Source organism: Salarias fasciatus, chromosome 15 (genome assembly GCF_902148845.1).
Source record: "Salarias fasciatus chromosome 15, fSalaFa1.1, whole genome shotgun sequence".
NCBI lineage: Eukaryota > Metazoa > Chordata > Actinopteri > Blenniiformes > Blenniidae > Salarias > Salarias fasciatus.
This window is the reverse complement of record NC_043759.1, coordinates 17,723,365-17,750,318: the sequence shown is the minus strand read 5'-3', so window position 1 is coordinate 17,750,318 and position 26,954 is coordinate 17,723,365. Positions and strand designations below refer to the sequence as shown.

The 26,954-nt window shown below is 43.7% G+C and overlaps 1 protein-coding gene across 1 annotated transcript; it reads left to right on the top strand.

Annotated features, from left to right (window-relative positions):
- The first annotated feature begins 11,043 nt into the window (after positions 1-11,043).
- Positions 11,044-22,425, top strand: dusp10 (dual specificity phosphatase 10). The gene is made up of 4 exons (XM_030110203.1): positions 11,044-11,200; positions 12,275-13,104; positions 16,773-17,141; positions 18,116-22,425. The coding sequence occupies exons 2-4, from the start codon at positions 12,321-12,323 to the stop codon at positions 18,379-18,381; spliced, it is 1,419 nt and encodes a 472-aa protein (XP_029966063.1). The 5' UTR covers positions 11,044-11,200; positions 12,275-12,320; the 3' UTR covers positions 18,382-22,425.
- Positions 22,426-26,954: the final 4,529 nt, after the last annotated feature.

Genomic DNA, 26,954 nt, shown 5'->3' with positions numbered 1-26,954 from the left:
TTTCGTCATGAGGTAAACCAAAATGGCAGCGCACGTATGGGAGAGGCGCCGTATGTCAGCGCCGCTTCCTCTCTGACCTTATACCGCTATAAGCGTGAGTGTGTGTCCGCCGACGGGGCGTGCGCGAATGTTTAAATCTTTTTCCTAACGTAAGCTAAACAATATTTGGTTGTTGCTAGGTGACGGCGAGGATGAGTCACCCCTCCTCAGGCGGAGGGACATGCCAGCTCGAATGAATAATACCGAGCAGACTGGCCCGGCTCGGAGCAAAGCGCCTTGTTATGAGTTCAGTGATGGAGCTGTTATTGTTAGGTGTAAACCGTACCTCTCCCGGTAATCCGTCACCTCACACAGAACAACGCTCGCTCGCGCTCACAGACGAGTTCAATTCATTTCCCCTCCGCCTGCAATCATCTGATAATTTTAGCGGTTCTCAGACCGGAGCTGGAACTCCCCCTGAGGGCCACCAGACGGTTTTAGAGGAGGTGGGTATCACAAGATGACTTATGAAATGCTTTTCTAATAATATTGCATCCTTCCTAACACAGTGAACCATTGATCTGGGTTATTTTTATGACTTTTGGCAGCTCGGCGGTCGCAATAGGTCCTATTTCTGGTTGCGTTCCTGTAAATAAGATCTAGATCACAGGAGAAAATAAGTTTGGTATTCCTAATGGGTGTACTGAAGTTTAATCCAATCAAACAAAACTAGAAAAAAAATAATCTTCTGTTCTGAAATTTTAGCTGTTTCGTGTATTTTTGTTGCTGGTGGTGTAGTTAAACTATTTTTTTTTAACTAATTATTGAAAATATCATGGCTAATATCTGACATAAACTTTTAGTATCTCCAACTGATCAAGATACTTGAATTCAACTCTGTGCAATGACTTTTGAGACACCCAGTTCTTTAATAGTTGGGCTACTGAATGAAAATAAGCTCTGAACTCATTCATTTTAATATGTTTATATGATGAACTGGTGAAGCTCTGATCTTGGATCCAAGAGCATCAATGTCGAACACGGTTTACTTTTATTTTCTGGTAAATCTGTACATCACAAAAAAAAAAAGAAAAAAAAGAAAAGCCTACTTTGAATGTGTTTTTCACTTAAGGTTGCAGATTCTGTCCCCCATCCGTCCATCCGTCTCCTTGAACGGCCGCTGAATCCATTGGTGTGTTGCAGTTTCAAATACAGGTCAGGGTTTTCTGTGTGGAGTTATATTCTCCTTTTTCTCCAGAATTTTCCAAACTGAATAAAAAAAAACAAAAACTCCAAAAAATGTTCAATATTTGCAGTTTACATTGCACCTTAATTCTGCAACCTTGTGCAAATTTTCCGTCACGGTCTGAATTTGATGTTAATGCTGCTTACCTTGCCCCCCGGATCCCTCAGCTCTCTGTGTTGCCTTATTTCGGCCACTTTTGCATGAGTTTTATGGAAGTTTTACCGCTTTGCCTCCCTGATTGGCTGGTTTGTTTTCCACCACTTGTCAAGAGGCTCGACTCGATCAGGACTCCAGACACAATCAGTGTATTTCAGGTTTTCTATACATGTGAAGTGTTATTTTGAGCTGTGGAGGTTTTGTCACATGCTGTCACTTCGTTCAGAAGTTTAGACAGGAAGCTGAATTTCCATCCAGCAAATCAAAAAAAAAAACAAAACAAACAAAGCCAGTCATGATGTGACGGTATGTCAGAGGGAGGCACCAGAATGCGACGACAGACCGGGCTGACGGTCTTTCTTTTTTTGCTGGAGCGACGCAGCTCTCAGTTAGTTTGTATGATGATATCTGGCATGAACAGAGTGTTATTTTGGAAAGCCGTGTCCAAGGTCTTCCTCATTCAAATCAAACTGTCCAGGAAGCCTGATGAAATGGGTTCCAAAGGGCGGCGATCGGGGTCCCGTTATGCTCCGGAGAGGTCGTAACGTGTTTGAAAGTGTGTGTGTTTCTTTGTGTTCGAGGCTGATCAATATGCAGAAAGCGAAGAGGCACAGGTCAGCGGGCTGTTGAGTCGCTGGCAGTGTTTCTCCTTGCCGTCGTTGGACATGTTGCTTTTCAAGCTGTTGGGCTGCAGTCGGCCCATCTGTGCCGTTCGTCCTCAGAAACCATCGCTAGCGACATTTTTTTTTTCGTTTTTTTGTTTTTTTCAATCTGGGGAGAGAGAGAGAGAGAAAAAAACTGAGACATGACTGAAGTTAATGGGCAGATGGGATGAAATACAAGACGGAGAGGGCAGGCTTTTGCATATTAAAGACTAAACACGGGCAATTAAAAAAAAAAACACACTCATTTGTGATTCAAACGGCCTCCTGGGTCTCTGCTGAATGGATCCACGCGCTGCGACGGCGTCGCAAGCGGGTGGAAGGTGAACATCTTCTTGCACCTTGCTGAAGACAGGAAGTGGTTTCAGCGTTTCATCTGGGTCAGTGAATGCAGCACTCACATTTTCCATGACGAGCACCCCCCCCCCCTTCCCCCCTACCCGCCCCCCCCCACCTCCAAAAAAAAAAAGAGTCTCTCTAAACCACTTGACTGTGTTTTACATCTAAAGTTTGACATTATCTCACTACAGATACACAAAACCGCAGACTGTCATGTTTTCCACCGCTTGACATTTATAAAAGGAAGACAGTCATTTCAAATTAGTCCAACGTTCTAAAGTAACTTTCAAATTCCCGTGACAGCACATTTCAGGCTTTACTTGTATTTATTTACATATATCTATGTTTTTGCATACAGACACAGCTTTCACCAGAAATCTAAAGTCACTTCATTCAGTGTTGAGGGCTGACACGGGACAAGACAGCTTCTTACGACAATTCTGTGAAGAAATACGGGAGCTTGTTCAAGCATTCTCTCTCAAAAATATGAATACAGTAAGAAAAAGAGAGAAAGAAAGCTGAAAAGTTTGCTTCAAGCATTTTCTTCGTTCGACTCTTGATCGTAATGTGGACTATTATCTACAAATAATGGACAAATCAATGAAAACTGAACGGAACTTTCAGGGTTCTTTTCTGAAATGATACACCCAAAATATAAAAAAACCCCACATTTTTTGGAGTTTATCTGAGTAATTGTGGTGTCAAATTAAAGTAGAAATGTGCCTGGTTACTTGTATACGTCTCTGATCATTCTTGCTGATTGAATATCCTGTTTGAGTTTTGGAGCGACAGTTTTCGCTCTGGTATCTGCTTTAAAAAGGGCTAATTTTTCATCGATACTGACACACGTTAAGAAGTAGCTGTAGATTCAAACTTTCACTTTAAAGGTGCTGTAGGCAGGATTTTGCTAGTCAACGCTAATTTTTCTGTGTTTTCTTTGGATTAAATGTTAGAGTATCCATTGATAATCCTTCAGGAGTGTAGCATAATTGCACTACCGCGAGGGCGCAGCGTTTCCATCTGTCTCTGTTCTGAGCTGAAAAGGAATCTCGACAGCTCCAGGTATCTTTGACCAATCAGAGAGCCCCTGAGGCTCTGACCGTGATTGGTCGAGGGGCGTTCGTCGCACGGTCTTGTGAGAGGGACTTAACTTGCGTAAGGGCGTGATGTCAGAGAAAACAGGACAGGATTGGCTGTGCTGGGTTTCAAATTGCCATCTTAGATGGGTCAAATCGCCATCTTGCTTAGGTAACCCTAAGCAAGATGGCGGAGATGCCGAATCCTGCCCACAGCACCTTTAACTTGAAAGTTAAAATAACTCATAGATATGTGCACAACGACAAACATGAAGGTATAAATTTGTCATTGTTGCTTTTATTGAGACGCTGTGATGGCCTGCAGGTTCATGAGGCGAGCTTATAACCGAGTTTGGTGGATTGAAATGAAAACGCAAAAAACTTGTGCTAAATCTACACGGATCACATGACAGTGAATTCCATTGACTTTGAACAAAAGGTGATCTGTCCAACCTTAAGTGGATGAAATGAATCTAGATGCATAAATGACTTGGTTTGCTCAGAGGGTTTGTTATGTGTGTTTGTCTGGAGCTTGATTGGTAGAGAGGACTGTCTTCCAATCACAACGGTGCAGAATTACCACTTCATCCTGGAAATACGTCAAAGTGTCCTTGAGGAACACACTGATCATCCACTTGCTTGTATGTGTGTGTGTGTGTGTGTGTGTGTGTGTGTGTGTGTGTGTGTGTAGAGGCAGCGGAAGAAATTTACTATATGATTGAAGTTCATTTGCCAATCCTCATAAAAAAATTATGAGTTTGCCATCTGCCTCATCCATTCCTGTCCCGCTCATCAACATGAAAATAGGTATCGTGGGTAATTAAATAATTTACATTGTTTTTGCTGTGGCCTGATGTCTCTTAAAGATTTATTAAACCTTACTCCGAGTGTGTTACAGGAGCCGCTAAACTCTTGGTTTCAGCTGCAAAACCTTAATGGTTGAATTCTTGTGGAGTGACACCAGGCTGATTGCTTTGCTTGACATTTAGATAAAGCCACAATATAAACTTAACCTTAATTAAAAATGTTTTTTTAATAGTATGATAACCACACAATTTTTCAAAAATCTGTCCTCCATTGAAAACCTCATCCCAGAGATAGAACTCTAACTTGGGAAAATGTTCTTATTACCAGCGCAGCTCTAAGCAGCATTTTCATAAACACAAATTAGAGGCGTGTAAATCAAATATGCTGAACAAGAAGCTGTTTTGGCTCTGAAATCCACATCTGAGACTTAATACAACTCGGAGAGATTTGAAGAAGCAGCTTTCCAGATAACTGGTTAGCATGTAAAATCTGCCTCTTTATCTCTTTAATGTCACCACCACAATCTCCTGATATCATCGCTCCGTCTCAACAGTGTTAAAACTGTTTTCACAGCTTTGATGGCGTAAACTTGCTTCTCGGTATTCTTTTGACTGAGCTAATCGTTCATCTTGTGCTTAAAAAAACCCTGCAAATCCATCAGTTGTGACTCGGATGAGAGGCAGCGTGAAGGAAACCAGCCGCACAGGCTCGACTGGTCCGCGTTACATAACTGTTTGAGCAGAATTCACCCTCAGATGTTTCACATCATTCTCGCCAGTGCATGACTGCATTAAAAAAAACATTTGGCTTTTTTTTTTTTTTCTCCTCTTCTCGTTACTCTACAGTCTAGTCTACAGTCCAGAAATCATACATTAGTGACTTTAAGTGTGATTGTGTTTGGCCTTTTGCTCTAATTAGGAAAATCTCTCAAACATTTCTAGAGGTGAAATAATTCCTGCTTTATTATGATTTCCAAAAAAAGAAAATCTGTCTTTTTCAATGCCATGCAGTCAGTTGAAAGCTGTTTTGACAGCAATGTGTCATTTATCCTTTTTTTATCTTTCGATCTACTGTTCACCAGAGCACCTGTGTTTTGCTTGTACGTTTTAACTGGATGGTTTTATTCAAGATAATTGCTTTTTTGACAAATCGTACATTTACATTTGTGCGTATGAATAGATGCATATTTTATATATCTTTTTCATTTTTGATGATTTATCTATGCATTGTTATCACTGGAACGCCAACACGTTGATCTTGAAAGCAACAGGAAGTGCTGGTTGGACTCCTCCTCTGAAGAGCAGATCGGATTTGAATCTCTCTCCTGTCTGTTCCAAATTCATGCTCCAATATCACATTTAAATTATCTATAGGCTCCTTTCCAGTACATTCTGGATAAATCTGCGGTTTGGGCTTGTTCATTTACCCTTTAACACACAGGGAAACAGAAGTCGCTGAGAATCCAATCAAGCTTTGATCAGCTGTGTCCCTTTATAAATAACCGCACTGGAGACTAATAATAGCAGCAATAATACATGCTCTGCATTGTTTCAGCCTGCCGGCCAGGATAAATAGAGTGCTGGGATTATGTTCGGAGGGGGTTGAAGCCAGCGAGGCCCCTTTTTCACCGTAACACCGGTGTTGTCCTGTGAAAACGGAGCAGTCAGCCAACTTGGCACTCGCTTCGACGAGCTCTTGCCAAAGACACCTACTTATTACCATTATGACCCCTCCCCATCTCACACAGGTCACTTGTGTTGTCTTACACAAGCCGCGCACTCGGCCTCGTTCAGCTGTGTTTCATACTACAGCCACCGGAGTTCGGAGTCAGAGTTCACACACCTTTCTATTTTAAAAGAGCTTCATTTTCCACCAGCAGGTTAAGACAAAGGTCACTTGCTGTTTCCACACCGGGGAAATAAGAAAGTGATTAAATGAAGCAATAAAAGTTCTGCAGAACTGTGAGTCACACAAGAAAGCATAAAAGTCATACAAGACATTCACCAACAAAGTAAAGTGACTCACGCTCATGTTCCTCTATTTGTTTTATTAGTAATAAAGAGTAAGTGACCCTAAATTACCCCGAGGTGGGAAAGTTACTGTGTGTGTGGTTGTGTGTTCGCACTGTGATGGAGAGGCAACCTGTCCAGGGTGTACCCTGCCCTCACAGGGAAAAGGAAAATGCATAAATAAGCCTATACAATAACCATAATGCATTTTCTGGTTGTATTTTAACAAGTTTTTTAAATTTCAAAAGTGAAGATTTTTTTCTAACGAAATCGCACGGTAACACAAGAACAATGCAATATATAAAGACTGCATGTTCCACCTTATGGACTTCTCCATAAACTAATAATAATAAGCATGATCAATGTCCACATGATACAAACTTATAGAAAAATCAATTCAATTGAATTTCTCCAGGTTACTATATAAATAATCACCATATATCATTAAGCAAGATATACATTTAACCCTAACCCATAATAAATCATCTCTTGTTATGGACTGGCAACCTGTCCAGGTTCAAAATATAAAATGGATGGATGGAGGACATTATTTAAGATATGAGAAGAAATACAAAAACAGTCACTTTTATCAAGAATTTTCCTTGGTTTCTTTACCCTCAGCCTATATAATATGTTTAATCATATCAAAATTTGCATTTAAATATTCACGCAGAATATTCAGAGACGTGAACTCGCCTGAGTGTAACATTTTCTTCATCACTAGAAATCTACAAAATCATGTCTGGATATTCAGTTTGTTCCATTTGAAATGGACATAAACTAGTCAGCTACACAGAAATACTGTTGTTGAAATTACTTAAGTTAAAGCACTATTATCAAAATGAAGAAAACCTGTAAAAATTATCTCATGAGAAACAAAGAGGATATAAAGCATTCATTTTGTCAAACAGAAAAAAAAATTACAGCAAGAAATAAAGTCTAAAATCTCCATTACAGTTATGTGATTGTAAATGGTGTTATCACTGGTACTGAAAGAAGACAGGCTTTATGTTGTGAATAGACTTCTATGACACACACTCATTTGTGTGGTTTTCAAGTTGCATGTCTTCACCAGAGCTCTCCAACCCGTGGCCCGTGGGCCCACTTTGGCCGATGAACCACATGAAAACCTTTACTTGATGGTGTTGTACTTCCTCGTGCTTCACCTGGCTTTTCTGTTTATGTGTCTTTCTGTTTGCAGCTCTTAATGAAGACAGTTTGAACTCTCGTGGTCTATAAAGTGGCAACTTTGGGGAAACTAGAGAGTGGTAAACCCAGAAAACTTAAAAAGTAGTAGAGTGTGATTATCGGCAAAGGAAACGATTCATCTGAAAAACACAGAGGAAACTGACTTCTTCAATATATGAGCAGATTGCTATGCTGAACTTACTGTATGGCTGTTTTCTCCCTAAAAATACAATCATGGCTTCATATTGAATTCAGCGCTGAAATATTCACACAGTGTGGGCAGCAGAAAAAGTACGTGAACCTCAAGGCTTGAGTTAGGAGTTATCAAACTTGAGGTCCGATCAATGAGACAGCACCGAAGAGTAGAAACACCGACTTGCCGCCAGCAGAAAAGTGTATAAAACTCACCAATAACTTAATGAGATTAACAGCACCCACGCAACATTGACTATGCTTACGGAACTCTTGGTATTGACATGAATGATTGTTTGACCGCAGGTTCATGCAAATGCCCTGAGTTAGAGCCGGCCCGAGTCCTCGGGAAGCTGCAAATAGTACAAACTAGTCTCAAGGAGTTTAATTATTGATTAGCTCACAGCTACACACAGCTATACACACACGCACGCAAAGAGATGATATACTTTGAATGGACGCTCAACGAGTAAGAAACAAGATTAAAAAAAAAACAGACTTACAGAGTAAGAGCCAAAAGTCTACATGAGTCACCAGAGCTGGTTTCTGTCGCTGTTAATGAGTCAACCGAACGAAAAGTATTGACACCATGGAGCAAAGCACTGCTCTCTTATGACTACCAGTGAACAGTGTCAGAATTCAACACTGGAAAAAGTGAACTGGATATGACTGATTACAGTCAATTAATTAAATATGTAAATATCTTATGTAAGCAGACAATTATGAAAGTCGAAGTACGGTGGAGGCAGCATCATGACGAAGAGCTGCTTTGACTCTCATTCTCAAACTGAAATTCATAAGTTTTGCCAAAGTATCTTAAAGACATGGAAAATGTGTTAAATACAACACAAAAATGACCCTAAATTATCAAGTAACTCTAGTCGAGGCTTGAAGTGACCGGGCGAAAAGGTTTTATACAACATGACTCCAAGAGAGTCACTCAACTGAGTTTGGGAGAGGAGAAGAGGCTGAGGATGCCTGGTCTAAAACATCTTCTGAACTTTTCACAGGCAAAAAAATAAAACTACCAAAAACAATTGTTTTGAATTATTGCTGTCATAAAAGGTCTGCCCATTTATTAAAATGTAATCATATGTGGAATTTTTTTCCCCAGAAACACTGCGAATAATGTTTTTTTTCTTTCAGTAAGGACACATTTAACGGACTCTATTAAAAGCGCTACATGGCCAGAAATGCAGAAAGCCAAAAACACAAATAAACCACAGGTGTTCAACGCCGCTGTATGGGAGGAAATGCAAATTAAAAGAGAATATGGTGGAAGTGGTGAGATTTAATGGGGTGTGAGTTTCCAGGTCACAGGCTGCAGTGACAGATATCCAGAGTGCGATGACAAAAGGCAAAACCAAACATTTTTTTAAAAACAAAAACGAAACTACATGACTGCAGAGTTGGTCATTCAAGCCAGGTTTTAGCACGGCTTCATTTAGATGTCCACCGTAGCGACCTGGCTTCTCGGAAAAGAAAGAGTTTGCGCGTCATGCTGACTCATGCTGAAAACAGTCTGAGGTGTTTCATAAAGGTTCACTGATAGAGTTGAAGGGAAGCCATGTTTTTGTCCTGAAAGACACTGTTTTGGTTTTCATTTGAAAAACAGGCGGACTTCTACAACACAAAATGGTTTTTAGAGATGAATGTTGGTGAAAAAAAACAAAAAACAAAGCACAAACGTCCTTTGATTGGAGTATAGAAGGTGTCAAGATCACAAATTTTTAATAAAAAGAATGTGTGATCCTCGGTGCGGTCACTGAGAGCAATTAGTGTATTGCTCAAGAAAGCATTTCTCAAGAAATGTGTGGGCATTAAACCTGTAACCAGCTGACTGAGAGACGTCCACTGTAAAAACCGAGCCACATTCGCCTCAAATGAGCCATAAAACATGACAAATCCTAAGATTAGTGTCTACAAATTCCATCTGTATGCTGAAAACATTTAATTGGGATCTGTCACTAATAATAAGCATTATTTTTAACTCAAAAATACAAGAAATAATACACACTGGGAAAAGATGCCATTCCTCTTTTAAAATGCTTTTAAACCACCCAGCTTGGTGATTTTCCAGACAAATTGATGACATTACATTGACCCGAGCTCATCAGAGTGTCCTCTTCTACAGTGATGATCCCTTGGGACTATCTCGCTCCGTCAATAAATACAACGTTATGGATTCCCTGCACAATCTGAGCTGTGTGATTCAAACGTCTGAGTCCGTTATTGACTCAGTCACTGATGAGGTCTGAATTCAATCCATCAGATACTCAAAGTTCCACATTGTGTCTCACAGTTTTGATCCTGGAGGACAGAGAAATGCGTGGCACGCGTTAAGTTTTAGTGAAAGTTGTTTGTGTTTGTTTGAGTTCTCATGCTCATTTGACTCCATCCATTTTTTTTAACTTCACCCTGTCCTTGAGCAGTTTGTCATAAGACTTAAATGTCACACTGGCAGTCAAACTGGGAGCTTCCCACTGGGAAAGAGGCAGATATGGGAGAGCACTTTAGAGGCAGGACAGACTACTCAAAATGACAGTAGTTTAGGAGAAAGTTAAGAAATATTTGTCATTTTTTAAAAAAGATTCTGCATGCAATGTCTTTAAATGCTTTCATTTTCAAATATTCACTAAATGTATTGATAAAGTCACATTCAGACCAGTTTTTGTGTTTTTTTAAATGAGAAATTATTTAGATAGAAGATTCCTCCATCACATAATATATCTCTTTCAGTTATTGGTATTGTATGATAGTGTATGTGGTTGAAGGATAGACAAAAGGGGGGGAGATGTGAAAGGAGAGATGATATAAAAGTGGATTTTTTGGGGGGGGAAAAAGTCAATAAAGTTTAGAAAAACTCCTGAAATTGTTTCTAAATAGAGCCAGATTTACAATTTCCAAGGATTGTAATGGGTGTTCGATAGACAGCTGATATAAAAAGCTTATAATACCACAAAGATTTACAAATTTGGCATGTAGGATGATGTATGGTACACTTTGAGAGACCCTGGTTTAAGAACATGTTGTTCTATAAAGCATATGACACACGAGGCTGCCTCCCTCTTACTGGGAGATGACTCCATTTTCCTTCGACTCTCGGGTTTCCGAGCTGTACTTGAAGGCACCACGTCTTCTTCCTCGAGGATCCTGGAGAGACTTTTGATTGGCTGCCAGTGACATCATCCCAGCGCTCGTAACTGGACGCCGTGCAAAAGCGACAGCCACTGCCCCCTCCCCTCTACCCCCCACCCCGGGCGGGCGGCCCCCTCTCGGCCCCGCCCCCCCGCAGGGGACGGACCGCACTGTACGGACGGGAGCGCGTTAAATATTCATGAGCACGCGCATTGGCTGAGACGCGCGTCAATCTGGGCGCGCTCCTTCTGTAGGCTGGCAGACTTCCTTCAATATTATTTCTGGGGAGCAGGGTAAAAGTACTAAAAAATGTTGCCGATCCACAACCCGGGGACGGACTGAATGGAGGCGCCGCTGACAGCCAGTGGAGACCATAAATCCGTCTACGGCCACCCGCGACAGTCTCCGGTAAGCAAGTTTGGCAATTAGTGGCACAAGTTGTTGTCGAAATGCACTGTCATAGAGATTCACCACGATTATATAATTGGTATAAAATGACTATAAAATTGCTGCATCTGTTTTCAGTGTTTTTTTTTTTTCTATTATTACAGTATAATCTCCAGGGTGTGTTTTACTCCGGATTTTGCGCTTACTGCTTCATCTCACCATTGCGACAAAGTTGCAACCCCTGCCTTTGGAATAAACCTTCTCCTTATTTAATTTTTAATTTAATTGTGAGGAGAATGTGATCAGCGGCGGTGTGAAATTGGCTTTTATTCAGTCAGTCTGCAGCTCATCGTCTCCCCCCCCTGAAAGCCATATCACATTCACGGCACGTTCTCATGCCGGTTTCTTCAATGAATTTGGCCATGAATGATTTCTGCTTGTGCTGAACCTGCACCGTGCTTCCAGAGGACGGCGATGGCTGGGACAGGCGCTGCTCGGCGTGTGTCTTTACATAATATGCCAGCATGACATGCTTTCAAAAATGCTGGGAGGGGGGCTTATGATCAAAAGGATTTGCCACCCTCTTTTCTTCTTCTTCTTTTTTTTTTTTGTACCCCTCGACTTTCCATTCGAGTGAGAGACAAAACTGCGGCGGAGCGTTGATGCAGTATTTTATCTTTTTTTTTTTCTCCCTCTGCCCCCCCTCCTCTCTCTTTCTCTCTTGTTATAAAAGCTTTTGAGCAGACAGACCAGAGTTGAGATGAAAAATTCAACATCACACACACGCGTGTACAGTATCTGGAGGCTGATTCATATTAATTACTCCACCAGGGATTCAGTTACAGGAGACTCTCAGATGATTTTAGCTGCTTATTATTAGAGGCCAGACTGTCACACCTACATTTTCCCACCAACTTGGGTGTTGCCCTGCAGGTGTTGACACTACTAATATTTGGCTTCGGAAGTCATTTTCTCGTTGATGTGGCTGTCAGTAGGTCTGCTCTGTGTGCTCTGAGTCTTAGCAGGATTCATTTCTGGAAGCTGATTGTAAAAACCGGTCCCCCCCCCCCCCCCCCCTCTCCCGTGTCTCCACAGAGCGGCTTGTTGAGTTCTCCATAAGCGTCCAGCCCTCGGTCTCCCCATGCCTCCATCTCCCCTTGACGACAGAATTGTGGTGGCGCTGCCAAGGCCGATCCGACCTCAGGAACTCCAACTGCGCCTGGACACCAGCTACCTGGACTCCATCACCACCAGCAGCAGCAGCAAGACCGTCATCAGCACCACCGTGGTGAAGATCCGGGCGACGGCCAATCTTGTGACGTATATGCCCTCATCCAAGGGCTCCACGCGCTCGTTGTCGTGTGGATGCAGCAGTGCCAGCTGCTGCTCTGTGACTACCTATGAGAAGGACAGCCAGAGCCTCAGCCACAGCCAGGTGAGCGCCAGCAGCCCCAACCTCAGCTATGCTGGGCCCCCCAACTCTATGGTCAGCAACCACGAAGCGTTGAGCGCCCCCAGTCTCGCCCCGGGCACGCCGAAGGCCCTGTCCGCCCTGAGGGTCATCCACCCCAATGAGCTGGCCAAGCGGATGACCTGCTGCCCCATGGGCCACCCCGTGGGGCCGGTGCCGGTCATCATCGACTGCCGGCCCTTCATGGAGTACAACAAGAGCCACATCCGGGGCGCCGTGCACATCAACTGCTCCGACAAGATCAGCCGGCGGCGGCTGCAGCAGGGCAAGATCACCGTGCTGGACCTGATCTCCTGCCGCGAGGGCAAGGACTCTTTTAAGGGCATCTTCTCCAAAGAGATTGTGGTTTACGACGAGAGCACCACGGACCCCAACCGGCTCACGTCCTCCCAGCCTCTCAACGTGGTCCTGGACTCGCTGAGGAGGGAAGGCAAGGACCCCATCATCCTCAAAGGTAACGCTCTCAGCAGGCACATCAAAGTTTGAGGACATAAGCTGCTGGAGGACTGAAAATGGAATGAAGGCTTTTCTTTTATAAAGGAGGATAGAAACCACAAGTTCATGGGCTTTATTCCGACGCGGGAGAGGCTAACGACTTCAGACATCTGAGAGCGGAGTCTGATGTAGCAGCTGTGGAAGCTTAGGGGCAATATAGACTGATATGAAACTGGTGTGTGGAGAGACCGTGGAAGTTTACCCTCTGCTGCTCTGGTCAGCTGATATTGACCTCCCCTTACAGTAGTTGTGGTTTTCTAATCCAATCAGCTGCCCTACAGAAGCCTCGTGCGCCTCTTAATCTACGTGCATCGCTCGTGCACAGAAGCATATGCGGCCCGTCTTTAGCAGCTTTCTATATGACACGCGTTCGGCATTTTGCGGGGAGCGAGAAGCAGCTGTTAGTAAATAAGGCCGCCTGTTGAGATAGCAGTCTCTGGGTTGCTGCCATGTTTTCTATCTTTGGTTTATGTGTTTGAAGCCGGAGCGGCGTGTTGCGTTGGGGGCTGGGCTCAAAGTGTTTTACTGCCTCTCAGTCGCCGTCTAGCCAAAAGATCATAGCACCTTGATCTTCTCTCCTCGCGTCTCCCGTCCTCTCCTCTCCTTTTCTTCTTCTTCTTCTTCTTCTTCTTCCTCTTTCCTCTGGTGTACGTTGGACCAAACTCCCCACTTCTCGCTCTCGTGCTGCGTCCAGGCTCGCGTCTGTGGGAGGAAGAGGCCGACCGTCTCACACTTCCTTCCCTCCGCTGCTTTCAGTCTTGCAAAACGCCAGCCCACCCCTCTCCGCTGAGGGGATCAGATGGCTCAGGCTAACTTTTATCAATATCAAAGACTTCTTTGATTGCAGCCTACACTTCACTCTGTAAGGAGACTTTTTCACAAATCCTCAACTCTTGAGTAGCTCAAGTCCAGCTTTTCTCATATTGAGTTCCGATGATTTGCCCAAACTATCATTATACTTATTTCATTTCACACAGACGGGTTTTTTATGGTTAAAATGCCAGACTTCCAAATACTTCTTACCTTATAAACTGCACGATAATGACTGTTTTCCATGATTCAATGCTAAAAATGCAACTCAGCCTTCCACATTTATTGTTTAATATGAGTTCTTCTCCAAAATTAGTAGAAGAAAATCATGCTTGGAAAAAAAATATCCCCTTGATCCCTAGACGTCTCCTGCTGCTGAAGCCGTCTGGCGACCCCTCCAAGAGAGGCCTGACCCACACTTTAGTGCTCTGCTCATTACCCATAATCCTCCTTGATTTACCGTCTAAATATAATGCTGATTATTTCACCACTACTTTGGAATATTTAGGAAAATGATGTAGAAATGAGTGAATATCGTACACTTGTGCGTCGTTGGCAGAGTAAACGGAGGGCATGACAGTGCCAACAGGTTACGTTTAAGCGGCGTCGGAAGCTTCAGGGTTGAAGTGCCGGGAAGGACGTGTCTGTGGTGCGAGGGGCCTCGCAGGAGCAGGAGTTTCTGAAGAGGAAGCCAGCCAGTGGCTTGTGAAAGTGATGGAGACGCCTCTCATGTGTTCCTCTGCGACTTCAGTCAGACGCAGCGACAGACGGTCACACTCTCCAGATCTCATCTCCGGGCCATGTGCTGCTCCTGGAGGCTGTTAATCCTCACTTTAGTGTGGAGTTTGATCAGCATATTAAAAAAGAAGAAGAAGAAGACGTCGCCTCTTCATTTTGAGTCCATATCGGTGTACGTTGTTCTCGCTGTGTTTGGTTTAGCTGCTCCTCTGTTTGTGTGGGCTCACCTAATTTATGTCGAGCTACAAATATAAAGTGGCAGATATTGGCTAAGTTCCAGTGTGTTAGCGTCAACATTTACTGTCCGCTTCTTTGATTACATAACAAGAAATCTTTGCACAATTGTGTTGGAGATATGTTTGTGGTAGTTTGAATGCAGCGTCCCAATTATGTAACATTACACAGCGGAGAACACAGATCTCCTTTCAAGCATCCTGCCCAGGACACGCCAAAATATTTCTCCTCCTGTCATTATTACTCAAACACAGCGCTCTGCAGGCTGAGATGAAAGCAGGAGAGACGGGTGTGAAACGTAAGAGGGCTATTTATAATTAGGGCCGGACAATATATTGCAAATTTATCATTACTGCGATATCAACATGCCAGACAGACATGCTGTAAAACGCTGGCTTGCGTCTCTACTGCGCAAATTCAAAGTCAAACAGCAAAGAACAGCAAAACAAAGCACAATTAATTCTCAGATATTGTTCTATCAACCAATTAGACAACTTTGAGAGAAAGAGAGCTGTTTGACCTGTATGGGATGAGTTTAATTAAAACACATAGCTTCACACCATTTTAGTAAAAAATTGATTGTAAAAGCCTCCAGCTATCGTCTCTTAACACGTGTCATTTATTGCTTATGGCTTCAGGAATGGAATATGATGGGATCATTCTGATCTGCTCAGTTTGTAATCTTTATATATCATAATCAGAGAGTGAATTTTTACTGTGTTTTTCCTGTCGGATGTTTGGGCTATTTTCCAAACATAACATTATGAAAAAAGTTGGGTTTTAAAGTTACTTTTACTTTATCAAACCAGCTTTTTTTTCCCCAAGAAGAAAAATTACAGCCATATTTTCATTTTTAGCTTTCTTTTTAACAATACCTTCCTTGACATGAGCTTTCTTTTGCGTAACGTGGCTCCTCTCCCTGACACCACCCTCCTCTGCTCTCCTACGATATGGCGTCTTAGTATTAGTATTCTTCAGGTGCTGGGAAAGATAGCATCAGCACTATAATTGATTAGACAAGCTTTAATGGACGGTGTTCCTGCGTTGAGAGGTGGGAGATCACAGCTCAGTTGTGTGTTGATCTTATAAAGAATTATTAAATCGTTTTTGATGAACTTTTCCAGTCACTGCTCTTAAACTCCTGAAATATGAAAATATAATGGTTGGTATTGCTTTGCCAGTGGAAAAAGCAGAAGGCCTTGGGTCAGTTTCAGTGGAAATCCCCTCTAATACCTGACTGGCTCCTTTATCAGCCGGCCAGACGGCAATTATACCCTCCAAGGGCCACTGGCACACCAGCCGCTTTAGGTTGAAGTCAGTGTTGATGTTTACAGTGGTCTGGCAGATGACAGGAGATTCCCACCTGCTGCCCTCCGATATGGGTGGGGGGTTCAGTGACCTGACATGACATGAAGCCGGCCCCCGCAATGTGAACAAAAGACGAACTGATACTCCTGCTGAAGGGGAAGCTTTGACGGACGCCGTCGCTGGTTCTAACAGGTGCAAACTAGTTATTTGGAGAAGTGCAAACAACCGGCTGACAAGTGTGTTTAACTGTGTGCGTGTGTGTGTGTGTGTGTGTGTGTGCGTGCGCAGTGAGTTTGGATGTTTCCAAACAAAGCGTCCGTGCCCATCTTCTCATATTGATTTAATGTGTGGTTTCCGTAGTTTTTTAAGATGTTAGAGCTCTTGAAAATCTCCCGCCTTTTGTCAAATCTTTATGCAAAGCTGGGTCGTCATAACGTGCGCCGTGTGGCAGCCGGAGGCATGAGAACATGTATTTTTAGCAATAAAGGCTCCAGTGGGAATTGAACCTTTAACCCAGATTGATGATACCGTTCACAGGAGGCCTTAGCTGCTTCAGGCAGTCCCACGAGAACCTGTGCGAGCACTCGCTGCACCTCCACGAGGGCCTGGACGCCGGGGCCGCCTCCGGCCTGACGGGGGCTCTACCTCACTCCCTGCCCTCCACCCCGGACATCGAGAACGCCGAGCTCACGCCCATCCTGCCCTTCCTCTACCTGGGGAACGAGCACGACGCCCAGGACGCCGGCCTGCTGCAGCGCCTCAACATCGGCTACATCCTGAACGTGACCACCCACCTGCCGCTGTACCACTACGACTCGGGCCTCTTCGTCTACAAGCGCCTGCCTGCCACCGACAGCAACAAGCAGAACCTGCGCCAGTACTTCGAGGAGGCCTTTGAATTCATCGGTATGAGAACCGACACTCTGTTTGCGTTGTGAGGGCAACTTTCTCTCTTGTGACCTTTTAAGACCACGTTTGCTGCAGCCGAAGTTAAACCAAAGACTAATATTTACTTTTACAGACGGTTTAAGGTGAACAGAAGTGGGAAGTAGATGAGAAACGTCCATTAGCAAACAAGAAGATGATATCAGAAGGCAGCAAGGCCTGAAGTGCTGAAGTGTTCTCTGGAACATGCAGAGTTATTATTAGACCCCCACGTTGTTTTACTATCTAAGCGATCATCTTCGAGTCACATTTATATTTCCAGAAATTTGCTGTAATCCCGTATGAGTCACTGAATAAACGTCTTTGCGCAAAGTACATATAAAAAAATACCCTTGCAAGTTATACAGTCAGAACATTTGAGTAAAGCTGATCAAGATTAAATGAATTTCACCATTTCCAGTTAAGATAAAGTTGGCTAAATTATTTTTATCCTAGCCTAAGACAAAAATGTTTGAGTATCCATGATATACATATTACTGAAATATCTCATGCATTTAAACCAGGTCAAGTGAGGCTTAAGGGTTACACTTACAGTACTGAATGTCTTACGATACGAGGTATTATTCAAAGAAAAAGTACGGTAAATACGATTTGCTTTACTCGTTGGGTCTTTTTTGAAAAACTGATCTCATCACTTTCAGTAGCGTGAAAGAGTGGAGGCGTGGAATATGGGAGAACTGTGGGTAAAGTCGCCTGTGTTAGTGTGTGTTTGTGTGTGTGTGTGAAGTGGATCTGTAGGCTTCCAGGCTGCCATAATACCAGGCAGAGTTAAGTAGGAGATAAATGTGTACTGACAGTCAACTATAGCTGCGTTTCCACAAAGGAGGAGTTTAAAACATCTCGTGTGTGATGACTGAACTTCCTGCTGGGGAAGCAGTGGATTTACCGTTCTGGGCTTTGTTTACATGTTTTTTTTTTCCTTCTCTCTCTTGCAGAGGAAGCACATCAAGCAGGTATGGGCCTTCTGATCCACTGCCAGGCAGGCGTGTCTCGTTCCGCCACCATCGTGATCGCTTACCTGATGAAGCACACCTGGATGACCATGACGGACGCCTACAAGTTCGTCAAGACCAGGCGGCCCATCATCTCCCCGAACCTCAACTTCATGGGCCAGCTGCTGGAGTTCGAGGAGGACCTGAACAACGGAATAACGCCACGGATCCTCACGCCCAAGCTGATCGGCGTGGAAACCGTCGTGTAGGCAGGCCTTCGCTCTGCCGGCCAGTTTTCGGGGGCGCGATCGGCGTCGAGCCGCTGCGCTCCTCTTGAATCTCCTCACGCTCGTCTCGGACTCTTCAGAGCGCCGAAGCTCTGGGTCGAAGAGAAATGCCAAAAAAAAAAAAAAAAAACCCTACTGTCTGGACCTGGCTGAAGTCCTGGAGGAGAGGGCGAGTCGGAGGGGGAGGAGGAGGAGGCGGTCAACGGGAGGCTTTCCATTTTGAGGCCGCGCTACGTGAAGGAAGAAGAAAATCGGTTTGGAAGAGATACCCTCCGTGCTTTAGGGGTAGTTACTGACAAGAGAAACTCTTAAAGCTCACACTGTGGCACACAGTTCATGCTTGCAGGCAGGGTTGGCCACAGCAGTGCCTGACATAAAAAAAAAAGGAAAAAAAAGAAAAGGAAAAAAAGGTTAAAAAAACAAAAAGATGAAGACTTGTTTGGTGTGTTTAATGTTGTTGTTCTATTTTTATACAGGGGTTTATGGGGATGACCATGACGAGCCCGCAGTGGCTTACTGTGCAATAATTTCAGAGTGGAATGCAACTGAGACCTCGGTCTTGTGTGTATATATCGGTGATGATTACAAAACATTTCCAGCTCTTTGCTGAAGTACCACTTTGATGTTAATGTATTTACTGTCGTTCAGTTCGATGCGTTCAAATTTACGGTGCATACAGTTTGTTATCTGGCGCGGATGTGTACAAGAGACAGAAATGGGGTTTTTAGTTGATGAGTGCAGCTTTTTGAGTTTTGAGAACCATACATTTATACTCTGATCGTTCATTTTTGCCATTCCCATGTCCACAGATGCATTTATTTTATGCAATATACGAAATACCAGACAGCCACCAAAGCTGTGTTTCCGAGCATGGCTGTTGGCAGAGGCTATTTTTGACGTTTAATGTAAAACACATCGGAGGGATTTCACAGCCTGCTTTCGTCTCTTTGCTTACTTTGTTTCCTTTGTTTGCTCAAGTCCATCTCCGAGCCGGCTTTGTTTTGATGTTTAATGTTCTTGTCGTTGCCCTGCGTTTCTGTTCGAGCTCTGATTTCGCCATTTCTTAAGGTAGCAGAGGTACAGACTTTTCAAAACAAATGTACACTTTCTGATTTACAAAGCGGAGCGCTGTGACTCCTTTGGCGACGCCAACGCTTAAAGCTCCGGTTGGAGGGAGCCCCCTCTGCCATGCGCTGCTGTCACGTGCTGCTCGAGTGCCTCTATCAATGCCTTAAATAACGTCGTCACCACTGAGCCTGCGCACGGTTCACCATCACGTGCAGACGAACGCCGAGGTCCAGTTTCAGCTACCCAGACACAAGCGCCCGCCTCTGCGCGTCGCTGCACATCTGAGTCTTTTAAGGTTAATCAATATGCAGAACTTTACCAAACTACATCCAGAGATACTAAAAATAATAAAAAGATATATGCTTGTTATGTAATGTTGATCAAGAGGTGGCATTTGCAGGAGCACCACCGTGAATTGTAAATCAACTTGGCACTAAAACAGCCCTGTCGTCCAGACTATATGCAGCCGGAGGGTTTACGTTCCTCCCGCGTCTAAATATACTCACCCCTGACCTATATTGCAGCAAATACATGTATATATTTTTAAAGAGCGTTGGGGGGGGGGGGGGGGGGAGGAAAAGACGCTCTCGCTTGCACGGGTTACGTCTTCGTCTGTGTGTTCTCGTCTAAGCTGCAGATTTCTGTATCGTTGATGCACAGATTCTAAATTTTCTACTTCTCCCCCGGGTTGGTTTTTACACATTTGATTGTCGCATTTGTTTTAATGATTAAAGATATTAAAGTTTTAAAACTACCTTGGGTGGGATGCATGCGTTTTCAGCCTTTTCAGCCACCCCTGAAGAACCGAGCACACAGTGGTAAAGACCTCTTCCAGAGAAGACTGTGTGCATGGCCATAAGAACTCGGCTTTTCACGTTTTTTTTTTCTTTTTCAAAATAATGTTGTTGTGAGAAATGTCCAAAATTTTAACCTTCCTTTTTGACTGAAGCAAAAGAAGCCTTGCTTTTGCCTCGAAAATCACACATCATTAATCTACTTCTTTGTTCCCAAAGAAACTCAAGGGCTGTCAAGGTTTTCCAACACAAAACAGCTCGCTAATATCTGAACCGCATTTAGAGTTTTCGCTGCCCCAAAATCAGCATTTTGCGTTTTTTTTTTTTCCTCCTCCAAAAAGCTGATTGAAGCAGATTATTATCCTAATTCTCTTTTATGTTGTTGTTCTCCTGGTTTCTGTTCAGCTCCCCATTGTTTGCATGAAAAACAAAAAAAAAGTGAAATGAAGCACAGGGCTAAAAATAATCACTGTCAAAGCACTAAAACCAACATGTGTGTTGTAATATGCTCAATATGAATGATTATATCTTCAAAACGGAACCCAAATGTTCGGAAGGATTCATCTGTCTGTCATTGACATGAAGGAGAGCGCGAGTTTCCAGAAACGATGCAAGTCGGTGAGTCGGCTTTACAACATTCACAACAATAAGCTTGAAGAATCCCTCATGTGAAAATCCACGCTATGCAAAATTGATAGGTCGCTTCCAGTGATCAGAAAAACGGTGCGGTGATTTGTCTGCAAACATCCTGAGCATGAGAAGCACGTTTGCAGCCTCGGATTTAACTGTGACTCATTAAGGAGTTTTAAAAAAATGGCGTACGGACTTTTTCTGACTTGTCGTCGTCGCTGGCGTCTACTGGTGCCTCTCAACATACGGTGCATCTCAAAAAGTTTGAATACGTTAAAAGACAGTGTTGCCAGGTCTGATGCTTTGTTGCCACGTTGAGCTAGTTTTCAGAATGTTCGAAAACAAAAGCTTCCTGAGACAAATTGTGACTTTTTTGTGTTTTCGGAGCTGTGAAGTAGCATTTCTCTGTCTTCTCAGTGGGCAGTCCTGTGGCTCCTCCTCCTCTTTGTATTTGTTTGATGACACCATAGCAGTTAAAATCCAATAAATATGAGAATCCTTGAATTATTAATTGTAATTACGAGATTTAATAATTCATAACTTTGTGATTGTGATCAACCTGCTGGACGTTTTTGTGAACCGTGAAAGGTTCAGTTTTCACTAGTGATCTGCATATCGATACCAAAATATCAACTTCCTTTATCACTCATGTCTGTTATTTTGATATTTACATTACTCTTAGTGTTTTTTGTCATCATAAAGGCCAAAATTAATCTCATCTTTCTAATTAAGGTCCTATTTCCTGCTGCTTTTCATTACTTCTCCTTCTAGATGTGATTAATGCCAAACACGCCACGAGCACAGCCCTGGAGCTTAGATACAGAATGAGACAGTCAGAAGTTTACTTGGTGTTGCACATCACCAGTTACCACACGACATGTCTGACATAGTCTGTTGTGACAAATGTTTCCGAGCCTGTTTGGTTGAATTTTCAGCTGCGCCTTCCTCGGGACAGATGGAGGACACGTTTAGTTTAATGCAACAGTGAGTCGGATCGGCTTCGGATTGCCGGCGTGACGGATTTTGGTTTTGATGGGTGTGCGGTAATTTATCCCAATTTATCTTGATTTTTAGCCTCCAACATGATAAACTAGCCTTTCTCACTTGGTCCTCATACAACACTGTTCACTCAAAATAGTAGTAATATGTGGAAATTGTGAAGTTTTGGTGACTTATAGGACGGCCAGTAGCTACTTTGATCACTGAAGAGTAGAGTCTATAGTGTTCTCCTTACTGATTAAATATTAAATATACATAAAATATTTTGAAAATCAATTTGAAATTATCAGATGCTTTTTCCCTGTTTAAAACTTTTAAAAATATCTGCAGAAATAACCCACAAAACAGCTTTTTTTTTTTCTTCAATTTTTTTGCGATGCACCTGTATCTGGGTATGACTAAGACAATTTCTAATAACCATTTACCACGTTTGAAGCTTGTGCATTTATATTCAGTGGTTACTATTTGCAAAAAAAAAAAAAAAAAAAAAAAGAAGGAAAAAAAGAGTTTATCATCTGAGCCAACGTTGTATGAGGAAATCGTACCTTTTCTTCCCACCTGCTGGTTCCTGTCGTTGTGGCCACACATGGCTTTTCCTGTGTAACGCTCTGTCTGACTGAACAATGTAACCGTGGTACTGTACATTACTCTGCAGTTGGAAAGCGAAGCATGCCGCGTGCTCCTGGCCTGTGAGGGACTCTCGCAGTCTTTATGGTGCTGTCTGTCTTTTCCAACACTACTCTTTCTGTAGAGGTCACGGAGCCTGAGTGACGGCCACCGAGCGTGCCCCCCCCCCCCCCCCCCCCCCTTTCTTTGTTTGGAAACACGATTCTGTACTCGAACAATATCAAGCTGTCATGTTTGATGTGCACTCTTTACAACTAGACTTGTTTAAGAGTCTCTGCTTTGGGCTCCGAGGCTGTGGTGGACACGGACGTCGCTCTACAAGTCTCCGTATCTTTCTTTGTGTCTATAGTCAACAGTCAAGTATATACAGTATATAAATATATATAAATATATCTCTATTTTTTTCGTATGCATATATTCATTACTATTTTTGCACTGACCTACGGACAGATGGATTTATTTTTTTCTTTCCACAAAGGGTGCTAATATAACGGAGGCCTTCTCCCACACCTTTTTTGCATGACTCTGCTCAAACTTCCTGTCATCTCTCCTACTCTTCTCCTACTACTCCTCCAACTGTTGCAATTGAAGCACTGTAATTTTGTAATCCCTACTTGTGAGCTTTGAAATAAACAGGGAGGCTTCAAGTTTAGCTTGGCGTCCTGGAAGTTTTTTTTTTTTTCTTTTTCTCTTCCCCCCTCCTGTTGTTTGTCTTCACTTCTCATTTCCGAAGCCACACACAGAGTTTACAGTTCAATGGGTTTAAGATCTGTACACGAACATGCTGCATTTGTTCCATTGTTACACTGGATGTAGTTTATCTTCTCGGGATGTTACTGTGGGTCTGCCCTTCTTACAGTAAGTAAGTGCATTTTAATAGAAGTTATCAACATTTTTACATTCATTTGATCAGCAATTCTTTTTTTGAAATTAAAAAAAATATCAGTTTGACACAAACTGAGCCACAGCTTTCATGACGGATTCCCGTTTTCCATTTTCAGCTTTGAAAACAGATTAAATCTCAGAGTGTCCAGCCATATGTCTGGACTGCAGGGAGAAACAGGCGTAGCATCAAACTCGGGGACCTTCTGGCTGTACGGCGAGTGTTAACCACTCCTCCACTGTACACCCCCTCAACAGTCAGGAGATGCCAAACAGACACTAAAGACAAAGAATTCCAACTTCATTATAGTCAAAATAAAATTTTATTTTAAGTTATCCTTATTTTTTGTCAATATTTCATAATTTCATCAATTTATTGCGGCAATAAAAGGCCAAAAATTGTGATTGTTCAATTGCGATATCCAAATATTTTATATTGTCAACTGACATTAAAATCATAACTGTAGGAGAACTGCAGCAGGCTGAGGAATAAACTGGATAGGAGAACCGCACACGTGACTTAAGTCCCAAGATAAATACATAATTAAAGCCAGGATGGCCAAGTGGAACACCAGAAAACAACAGAAGCTCTGACTGTCGAACAAGCCAGGCCTCGCAGCCTGCACGCGGGGCCGAGCCGCCGGCCGCCGTCGCTGTCCTGACATTTGCTCGTCCGCAGGAGAGCTCGGCCGGAGCCGTGAATTATCTGCGTTCCCCTCCGTTGAACCATGTGTCGCACGGCGGCAGGAGTTACCAGCCTATATTTACTCCAACTTCGCGGGCGTCTCCTGCCCTCGTGGGCGAGGGGTTGGGGGGGTGGAGGGGGTGAGGCTGGGGGGGGGGGGGGTATCCTAGGGGTCAAGATCTCTCCATAGGAACAAGCACAGAAATAGTTTTTAGCGTTGTTTCTAATTACGAGCGATGAGAGCCGCGCGTCATTAATCCTTCGCTATCAGCGCCGGGCGGGCTGGCAGCACCAGAATAGCCCTGATCTTTGCGCCGCGGCACACCGCTCCTCAGCGAGCCCTGCATGGACGTATTAGGAAAAGCAGGCCCGAGAGGAGGACCTACCTTTCCTGACCACTCACGTACACACACACACACACACACGCACACACACGCCACAGTCAGGCTGCGTGCATGCGTCCGCGCTCAGAAGAAGCGGTGATGGGAAGCAGAGAGGACCTCGCAGCTCTGCTGGTTACTGTCACGACGGCCCGCCACAGCTCGGCTAAATGTCACGACGCAGCTCTGACACGCCTCGTGCATACAATAATACTTTCCATGTTTAGCAAACCGTATGACAAAGCGAGCTGAGGGCGTGGTTTGGATCCAGACCGGGGGTTTCAGAGTTTGTCGAGGGGGTATAAGCCCCCCATCCTCAACCACACTGAATCCCCCGACCCTCGTGCTGATCGTGCTTTGTAGAGCCACTTGCCTGAACGCTGGATTTCCCCTTTTTGCCACATGATGAGTGTACTGGGATCCGTAACTCCAGCTCCCAGAGGAGCGTCCCGGGTCTTCCTCAGGAGTGCACGGTGTCTGCAGTTCAATTCGAACTTGGTTTCTCCACAGCTCAGGTGTGACAATCTGTTTTTGCAAAGAACGGGCAAAATTTGTTTGGTTCATCACATGAAATCCCCCCCAAAATGAGTTATATTTGTCGTGATGTGACAAAATGTGGAAAGGTTCACTGGGTACGAACGCTGTCATTGTTCATGTCTGTATTCTCTTCATACATCAGAGAAGTCAGAGGGTGACTGAGAGGAGAGGAAAGCCGTGTCTTGGCTCAGACTGAAGCAGAACTCGGGCAGAGAGTTCACAAGTCGACACGTCTTCATTTTAATCCCTCGACACTCAGCGGCTGCAATAAAGGACGAGGGAACACCGGATCACTGGAACGACACATTGGCTTCAATTGCAAGTCTTTTGAAAGCACAAAACACCACAGTTCAGTCTGTGAACTTGAGAGTAATGACTGCAGTAGCAGTTTCTTGCCACTGTTTTCTCTCATTTACTGGGACACACACTTGTTAGAGCCCATTTTACACCATTCACTTAACACCAGGTACGCTGATTTATGCTTTTCCATGGTAACAATGAACAGCACCAGGCCCTCGCTTTCAAATGACTTTTTTTTTTCCCCTTCTTCTCCAATCCACTTATTGTAAATGTTTGTGTAAATTGGAGTCTGCAGTCTGTTTAATGTGCTCACAAACCCGGTGTTTATGTAAGCATTTAGCAGTGGCACAGGCTTCAGAGTGGAGGTTGTATTGATTTAGCTGCGGTGCTGACCAAGCCTGAAGACTTCGCTCCATAATAAGAGGAGAGAAACGGCGTGGAGGTATCTGTACCCAACCGAACACAAATAACCCATCATCCGTCCCACAACCTGCAGGAAGAGAAAGTAAATGGATTAGTGTATTTGGAACCATCGGGCTGTGTGTTATGAGGAGTCTGAGGTGTACAGGTGAAGCCAGGATCCTCCGGTTTTATTGGAAAAATGATGGTTGTTGTGGGGATGTTTTTTTGTTTTTTACTGTGAAGATATTGACTGCAGCTACTGCTGTCCAGGATGTAACTTTTTATTTTTTTTTATGTGAGAAGCTGTCTGCTCTCTCTCTGTCTGAGACGTCAGATCAATACATGCGATCTTTAGAACTGGCAATAAACACAAAGATATAATAAATCATCATCAGCAAGAACAATAATTCAAATAAAACTTGATAAAATGAAGAGTAAAGCCATGAAAGTTGCATGAAAAGCAGCATTTTCAGCCATCAGACATAAGCTCCTTGACTATATGCACAGGAGATGTGGTGTGAAGAGTCGAAGCGTTCGCTGGAGTTCTTTGGACCTGACTCATACGGCACGTCTTCACCGCTTCAGTCACATTCACCCATTCACACTGTTGCCATGCAACAACCTCCATCTACACTGAAAGCAACTTGAAGCTGAGGGCGACCCATGGGCAGGACGAGAATCAGCGGTTTGTTGCAGGCGTGTCAAATTCCAGACTGAGTTCAAATGGGCCGGACCAGTTCACTGAGAAACAATAACATCTATGATAACATGAGAAATCAGTTTTTCCTTTAATTGTATCGCAAGAAAATACAATAACATCCTGTGTCAGTTGTTTTTTTTAATGCTTCATAACAACACAAATAAAGGAAGGATAACCTGTGAGTCTGCAAAACCTTTGGCTTCATAACATCAGTACCTGTGATAAAGACTAGTGTGGATGAGCTGTCCCCCTCGCTGCCGTGTCCTCCTGCTGCAGATGCGTTCTGGCCTCCTCCTCCCTGAGTTATCCCCCTGCCTCACAGACAGAGAGACAGGCAGGACGGTGCAGCGAGGAAACAAACCGACCAGCGAGCGAGCGAGCAGGGAGATGATGAGGACAGAAAAGAGAGAGAGGCAGGGAAAGGTCACGGCCCATTTCCACAAAGTGCTCCAAGAAGATTACAGGAGGTCTCCGGGCATGGCACAGGTGCTGCGGACGTGTCTCTGCAAATCAGCACATGCAAATCTGCCACCTGCAGAGGAGCTGAGGAC